The 8,212-nt window shown below is 56.8% G+C and overlaps 1 protein-coding gene across 1 annotated transcript in view; it reads right to left on the bottom strand.

Moving 5' to 3' along the window:
- KRABD3 (KRAB domain containing 3) overlaps positions 1-8,212 on the bottom strand; it is a 33,686-nt gene that overhangs the window by 17,381 nt on the left and 8,093 nt on the right. The window contains exons 2-9 of the mRNA XM_019655353.1: positions 5,237-5,363; positions 4,669-4,782; positions 3,795-3,929; positions 2,994-3,146; positions 2,002-2,133; positions 1,609-1,791; positions 484-709; positions 309-331 (exon numbers count right to left, since the gene is read on the bottom strand). Of these exons, the coding sequence (XP_019510898.1) occupies positions 309-331; positions 484-709; positions 1,609-1,791; positions 2,002-2,133; positions 2,994-3,146; positions 3,795-3,929; positions 4,669-4,782; positions 5,237-5,363 (1,093 nt within the window). The remainder of the gene's footprint in view (positions 1-308; positions 332-483; positions 710-1,608; positions 1,792-2,001; positions 2,134-2,993; positions 3,147-3,794; positions 3,930-4,668; positions 4,783-5,236; positions 5,364-8,212) is intronic.

Here is an 8,212-nt window from a genome sequence, read left to right as displayed (position 1 = left end):
CACTCCCCATCTGCCCCCAGGCGCCCCCTGGGATGCCTCCAGAGGTTTCTACCCAAAGCGTCAAGTCAGCCCTCCCCAGGCAGCACCAAATCAGGGCCTTTCCTCCAAGGCCATCGCACCTGTCTCAATTTCACTTTCTCAATGTTCTGAGAAGCTGCCAAGCCCTGGTGAGCTGCAGTGCATGGACATCCTACTCCAGCCCACATAGACAGGACGAGAAACCCCACATCAAAATTATATCCTGACTACCTACTGGGCTGGAGCTATGTCTTCGGCTCTCGGTCTTTCTCCCTCCCTTCCATCCCTGCCTTCCTTCTGGAACTCTTGGCTCCTAGTCTAAGAGCCAATCTGGAAAATGATCGGACTGACAAAGCACCTCCTACATGACTAGCTCCATTTGCATATCCAGATCCCCGATACCTGGCTACTCTGACCGACACGCCGATGTGTGACCTGAGTGTCTTACTGTGGAGGGTCACCTACAGCCCTGCTGGGAGCAGAGGATGGAATGGATGACGTCCAGGGCCCTCCCAGCCCAGCCAGGGACCTTTACCTCCAGAATTCCTCTTCCAGGCTCCTGGATCCTTCTGCAGTCGTGGGTCCCCTGATCCTGAGGGGCTGGGGTGCGTGTCCTGGGCCGCTGGAATGTCCTTCAGACAGTTCAGCAGACCCTGGAGGGGACAGTCCCCGGATGCTGCCTCTGTTTTCACTACAGGAAAAAGCAACACATTTTCACCCTGAGCCCAGTGTCCTCAGTCTTCGTGACAAACAAGCGGACAATCCAGGTAAGCAGTTAAAAGGGTTCAGGGTCAGAAATCTGGAGCTGTGGGCCGTCTCTAACTCTTAAAATGATATCCCAACTACCTACTGGGTAGGTAGTTGGCACAGGCCACTGTCTTCTTGGTGGTAAGTTTAAAAATGCCTGTCTGCACACCTCCCAGAACTGGATGGAGAAAGGAGGGAAGGTGTGGAAATGCATCACAAAGCCACACATGCTGTGATTCCGAGTATAAACGAAGCAGTGGGCTGACGGGTCCCTACTTGTAGACGGTTCTCTGGGCCCTGCACAGGACTTACATTAGAGAAGGAGCAAGCCTTTTACAAACATATACATAAGCACATTGCTGTACCTAAGCCTCACATAGCCCCTAGGCGGAAGCTTTTACAGAGGGGGAAACCGAGGCTCAAAAGCTTCCAGAGCCTTTCCGCCTGCACAGCTAACAGGCGTCGGACTACGGGACACGTGTTTCTGCCCCTACCATGCTGCCCTGATCCCTCAAGTCCACGTTAAGCATCCCACTTCATGTCAACGTGAGGTGACACTCACTCAGCACCTCCTGCCCAGAGGTCCCACATTAGGACAAATAAAGGACACAGGAGGGTCCAGGGGAAAGTCTATTTTTGAGTTTTCTTCTACTAGCTGTCCAAATGCTGTCTAAGAAAGCCACCTGACTCCAGAAATATGGTCCTGATGATACTGGGGAAGCCAAGTTGGGAAGGATCCTTCGGGAAGACACTTGATTTATAGGGGAATAGCTATAGAAAGGCAGCATGAGTTTCGGGGCTTCAGAAACCTTGGCCGGAGGAGACAGGTCCCCAGAAACTCACCTCCCCAGGGCGGGCTCCCAGGCCCCAGCTCCACCCTGGTTAGCCGTGACGCGCCCAGGCTGGGGACAGGAGGTGGTAAGCTCGGGGACGCCTCAGGGTGCTGGGGCCCAGGCACCAGGATTTCCTTCAGGCAGTTGATGAGGCCTTGCAAGGGGCTGTTCCCAGGAGAGGTTCCTGCGGGGCCTGCATGATCGGCCAAGGTCAGCGCAGCCCTGCCGGTGGCAGCTGTGGCACTTTCCGGGCGTCTGAGATTTCCCACCCATGAAAATGGACGGTGCCTGCCCTGTCAGGTTGTCAGGAGGCCCAGATGGGAGAGCCACAGGACACGGCTCCATTTCCCTGCCCTGCTCAGCTCCAGGACAGGCCCCACTCTCAGGAAAGCCGGCCGCTCACCTGCCCCCGAGGCCCCTCTCTCCTGTGTTCTGTGGCTCCTCTTCCTGCGGGGGCTGCAGGTGGGAGGGCTGCGTTCCCGGCCTGGGGCTCCGAGGCCTTCCTCGTCTGCAGGCCTCGGTGTGCTAGCAGTTCCTACAGCAGGAGACAGGATGGCTTTTCCAGCCCTGGCTCCTGACGCTGGGGAATTACCCCACACCTGGTACCCATAGAGGACGGACCTCTCTGGCCCCAAATCCCTGGGGGGCAGAGTCAAGTCTTGGGGACTTAGACTTGTGGCAGAGCCAGCTCCCGCAAGGCTGGTTCCAGGAGTCTCGCTTGGGTACGGCGGGGGGGGGGGGGGTCCTTTCCTGTTTCCTCCTGGTGTAACTGTAAATACCTAGGCTGTTTACTCCAAGTTCCCGGGACCCTCCCCCAACTCCGGCCTCTGACTTTGGCTCTGCAAGTGATGCCCACAGCCTCAATATGCAGGCCCCCATCTTCCACTCATGCTTCTCAAATGTGGGCACATGGAACCCCAGAGCAAAGGTGCCAGGTGACACCTGAAACCAAGCCAATTTTATTCCATATTAACTTAAAATATTTTTAACAAAAACAGATATTCAGACAAATGCAAAATAGTAAGAATTTTAAAAAATAAAGTGAGCCCCCAGAGACATTCTCATGGCTACCCCTACCCTCCTCCACTCTGAGGGTTGCCTGGATGAGTAGGTCCGAGAATGAGATCAGATGCGTACAGGTGTGTTACCGCTGATGGGCCTGCACTGTAGGAACCGCTCCCCGCTTACTGTGCATGAGCAGGGCTGGGGGAGGGGCCACCCAGGGACCGAGCATCACGCCTCTTTGGTCTACACACACAGACTACGCTGCTCCCCAGGGAGCTTGTCCCCATTTAGCAATGGGGGACACCGAGTCCTAGAGAAAATGAAGAGGGCCCGGGGGCTGGGCCCCCTGACTCCAGGGTGGGAGCCTTACCCCCGTTGGGTCACACTCACTGAGGGGGAGGGGGCTTCCTTGCCCCCGAGCTCCGGGGGAACCACTGCATGATGACCTGCCACTGGACATGGTGGCCAGGCCGGGCCGGCTGACGGGCGTGTCCGGAAGGCAGCTGAGCAGGCCTCGGAGAGGGCAAGGTTCCACTGCCACCGCTGACGTCGGGGAGGAGGGACAGGACGCCGGAAGTTGGAATTTAAGCCCAGAAGCAGGTAAAACGCCCCTAATGTTATCCAATCCTGGCCCTTCCTTGTCGTGTTCCACTAAAAATGACCAGAATGTCAGTAAGCTCTGTGTTGTCACCCCTAGGCTCTGAGATACCAATTCACAGCCACGGTCTTCTAAGACCCCTCCCACCCCCACCTTCTGGTTTATTTACCACCAACTGAGCAAACTCAAAGGAATCCTACAGGCCAGGGCTGGTGGGGACAGAACCCGTCCCCCTAAGGAGGTGAGGCCTGAGCTGAGAAGGGCGAGTGAACAGGCATGGGGGGAAGGAGTGGTGAGGCGGAAGAGCAAAGGCTGGGAGGGGACCTTTATCCAGAATGGCCACCCAGACAAGGCACAGCTTCCTCTTCCTCATCTACAGAACAGGGACTGGCCCCACCTGCCATGCAGGGTACAACGTGACAGGGGCCACAAGGGCGTGGATGAAGCCACTGCCTCACCAATTATCTGTGTGCCTTCAGAGGGCAGGCAAGCCACTGGGCGTTTGTGAAACAGGGTGACTCCACCTAAGGTCTGGCAGCAGCTTGAACTTCACCCTGTGGACGGCAGAGAGGCCACCCCGCTGTCCGACTTACCCTCGGGGCTCACCCACTCTCCGTCCAGGCTGGCTCCCCGGCTCTCGGGACGGACTTCCCCAAACAGGAACCCTGGAATCTCCTTTACCAGCTGTACAAGGGCGGTGAGGTGCAGGCTGTGCTGGGGTGCTCCTCCTAGCAGAGAGGCCACAGTGAACCCCAACGCCCTACATCTGCTCGGCACTCACACTTCTGTGTGTTTCTTCACACCAGCATCTCATGTGATCCTCCTATCACACGAGAAGCAGCAAAGGCGAGTCTGATGTCCAGGAGACAGAGGACCTGGGCTCAGGCCGCATGACTTGCCCATGGGGACAACCAGGACTGGGGGCTGGGAGCCTGGATAACTGGGCTCTTCTATACTTTGTCACCTGTTAGCTGTTACTTCTCTGAGGGGAACGCCAAGGAGGACTGCCTCGCCATCCCCTCCCACCATCCGGGCCTTTCTGCCTTTCCTGGCAATCCCTAACCTCCCGGCCTCGCCCAGGCTGGGCCCATGGGCCACATCCACCATCTGAGGTCTCCAGGTGCTGGCCCTGTGGCAGCAACTTCTGGAGCTGCAGGCTGGCTCTGCAGGGGTGGTGGCAGGAAGGGGGGACTGAAGAGGTGATGTTCCCCAAGGGCAATCCCAGGTTTCTTCTGAGCACATCACACAATGGGCAAGTGGACCAGGGTCCCAGCCCAGAGGGACGAAGGGTGAAAGGTCAGGAAGGGTTGGGGTTGGGAGTGTGGTGTGGTGGGGAGGGCTAAGATCACCGTCCTCTGAGGAGTAGAGCTGGGGGCTGAGGACCACACACCGAAAGGGACAAGAGTGAGTCCACCTGGGCCCAGGCTGCCCAAAGGGGCCTGGCCTTTGTCTTCCAAGCTTACTCACCGGGGGCACCTTCCCTAGGAAGCTCCCGTCCCTCACCAGCTTGGCTCCTGCTCATGGCTCCACCAGGCTCCGTGGGAGACAGGAAGGCAGAGAGGGGGAGCAGCTCGGCTGTTCCTGGGAAAGAAAAGGATAGTCGCCCTGGAATGAAAGCTCGCCTCTGTCCCCCTAAGTGCAATCATGCAGGCGGCCCCAGGACGCGCACATCCATGTTTATGCATGCATTCATGTGACCACTGAACCCCAACAGCCAGAGCGTCAGAACCCTGGAGACCACCTTGCTCAGTGTTTCGCCAGCTTTTTAGCACCCCTCCCTCCAAAGTGTATCCAGAACCCTAGCGCAGTACATAGCAACAACAGCAGCACACAAGGTCAGCAAGGCGCCCAGCTAAGCCGAGGCTCTTGGAATCCCACCTCAAACGGTGCTCCTTTTGTACATGCGGACTCAGGCCTGGTGGGTGCCAGGGTGACTCCGGACATGTGTGGTGCTGGACCCAGCCTCCCTTTCGCTTTGCAGCCTGGGTACTTGCCACACCACCCCGGAAAGGCCCCAGGGCTGCCAGCGCCTTACCCAGGGAGACGAGCGCCTCGTAGTTCTCCTGCATCACGTCCCTGTACAGCTCCCTCTGCCCCTCCCCCAGGAGCTGCCACTCCTCCTCAGAGAACTGCACGGCCAGGTCACGGAAGGCAATGGACACCTGTGGGCACAATCTCGGGAGAGTTGGCTGGTTCCATCCCAGCGAGGCCAGGTGTCACCAAGGGAGCGTGAAGCAGCAAGCGTGGGGTGAGCGCCCGACACACGGGAGCAGGCGAAGGAACAACAGGAATCTGCTCAAGAGACAGTGATGGGAGCCGACCGTGTCCCCAGAAAGATACGCTGAGGCCCTCACCCCAGTGCCTGTGGCCTTATTTGGAAATAGGGTCATTACAGATGTAATCACTTAAAATGAGGTCATATTGCAGTAGAGTGGGTCCGTAACCCAGTATGACTTGTGTCCTTGTAAGAGAGGCCCATGGACACACAGGGTAGAGAAGGCCATGTGACAACAGAGGCAGGGATTGGAGTGATGCAGCCACAAGCCTGAGGCCACCAGAAGCTGGGGTAACTGAAACTGCAAGAGGCAGAGCCTCGGGTAAGGCGGGACTACTGTATATTAAGGAACCGGAGTATTCTGATTTATCTATCTGTCCTTTGTGAATTTGGTTAGTTAACTTCTTGAGAAGTAACCTAAGGGTGTACTACACCTGCAAAACAAGAGCTCCACCCAAAATCCACCCCCAGGAGGCCAGTAAAAAGAAGAAAGTCGGGATGGCCTTGGAGGCTCATTTCTTCTCCACCTTTTGGGAGCTCCACACAGGTGGCTCGGCAGCTCCAAGTTAGAGCCAGAGAAGAACATGCTGATAGCATGAACATTCTGAACTATGGAGGGTCCACCTGGCCACTTCCTGGACCTGGGATATTAGCTGCTCCCTCCCGGGCCCCTCTATGGAACACAGGCCATGCTGTGAATGGCGGCCAGCCTGAACACCTCCCGATCTGCTCAGGAAAGCTGGGGATCGTGGGCACGGGCAGCTCTCTCCAAGGACAGTTCCCCTGGCACACCCGTTTATATGTGTACCCAGTGCACCAGCCACCCAGCTACTCTCAGCTCCATCTGCTTCTCCCCGCTCCCTCCTCTAATTTTAACACCCACAGGTTGAAGGCACTCTGCCGGATGCTGAGTGAGATGTGTCACACAGGTTCTGCTCTTGAGGGGCCTACAAGATCAGCAGACATGTGATCCTTACACATTTTGGAGCACATCAGATCTTCCATTTGATTAACAGAACCGCCCTATGCTGGTCAGACACTGTTATCCTGTGTGAGGTGTAAAGGGTCCGAAGTGAGGGGGGTGAAGGAGAGTGCCAAGCTGGCAGTGTCTAGACTGCTTCGTGCCAAGTCTAGGGCGCAGGCCTTTGGATTGCGATTGTGGTGCCCCTTCTGCTGTGCTTGACTGTGACTACAACCAATAAGGTCAGTAAATCTTAAGAAACCAAGTATCTAACATCCAATTTTTAAAAATTATGGTTAACAAGTAAAGTCTATAGNTTAGGAGGAGAGAGCTTCCACACCCAAGTGGTGGACTCCTGGTAGGGTGCAGGGACACAGAAGGGTCCCAGTCCTGTCCTGTGGGCCCCAACTGGCCCGCACAGAGTCCTGGGTGAGCTCTAGGCCTTTCCGCTGTTAATAGATGAGGCCAGGATACGGAGGTGAGCCCCGGGGGCTGGGGCCTGTAAACGATGTAGAGCAGCAGCACTCTGATTGTTCAGGAGGGGCAAAAAAAGGTTGAGGGGACACTGGAGAGTCCTGCATACTTCCAAAGAGGTGACAGCGCACCATAGATGCCTCTACGTGGAGGGACCTGGGGAGACGCAGACCACCAAACACACTCTTTAAAGTGGTCCTGCATGAACCTCATGATGGTTTTTCTTAAGTCAGAGGTAAGTCTGACGCCACAGGCACTTACTTCTTTGTGGCTGGGATGAGGAAGAATTTGAAGCTAAAGGGGACCCCTTTTATTAAGAGATCTTAGATGTTGTCCTGCCCCTTCTGAGCCAAATTGCTAAAACTGACCCCCCTACCCTCCAAAAAAACCATGTCCCATGTCTCTCCTGCCTGGGCACCCCAGCTCAGCCGCCAGCACTGGGCAGGCCAGACTCAGGTGAGTGGGACATGACAGTAGCCTGGGGCATCTCCTATCCTTTCCCAGGATCAACCCCAGCCTCAGTCCAGCCAGCTCACCTTTTCCACACCTGTGTCCCTGGCTGCCCTCAGGGCTCTGGAAATCAAGGTCCCCATCAGTACTGCTGGACGAAGAGAAGCTGGCGGGGGTGCCATGGAGTCCTGGAGGGAGGGCAGGGCTGTCTCTCACAAAGCCCTGCAAGCCCAGAGCCAGAAGAGGCCCCACGGTCACCTCTGCAGGAAACAGCACAGCAGAATCAGGGAAAAGCCACAGGAGAAGCGGTCCCCTGGACCCTGAGCTATGGGCAGGTGCCCAGGAGACCTGCCCCAAAGGATCTCCCACTGGGGTCTCCCATTTCAGCGAGGGCACTCACAGTGCTGATTAAAATACCACAGCACAGTAACCCACAGGAACTCAGCCATTGTTCTCATGGGTCTAGAGAGTAAGTAAGAGCTCTTAGAGAAGGCAGTGGGCGGGGAGAGTTTAACTGGCCTCCACCCAATTCGGGAGCTGCTTAGGAGCAGGCATAAAACAGGAGGCTGGTGGAGGGGGGAGAAGAACGTGAGCTTTAAGAGGTCCAGGATGAGGAGAGGGGGACATAATGGTGTCTCAGCTTTGCACCCCCATGCTGTGAGCAGGGACAAACACCACCCCCAGCCCATGGCCCAGCCTACCTTGGCTGTGTGATCCGCGGGGCCGCAGCTCGGGCCTCTGAGACCCGGGGTCTTCTGGCTGGGGGCTCCGGAACCAAGAGGTGGCCAGCGGCTGGGGAGGTAACGACCCACTCAGGGGAATGCCCTTCAGACAGGCCTCCAGGGCTTCCA

The sequence above is a fragment of the Hipposideros armiger genome, unplaced genomic scaffold (genome assembly GCF_001890085.2).
Source record: "Hipposideros armiger isolate ML-2016 unplaced genomic scaffold, ASM189008v1 scaffold_239, whole genome shotgun sequence".
Lineage (NCBI taxonomy): Eukaryota > Metazoa > Chordata > Mammalia > Chiroptera > Hipposideridae > Hipposideros > Hipposideros armiger.
Note: the sequence above shows the minus strand (reverse complement) of the source record. Positions and strands in the feature narration are given on the sequence as shown.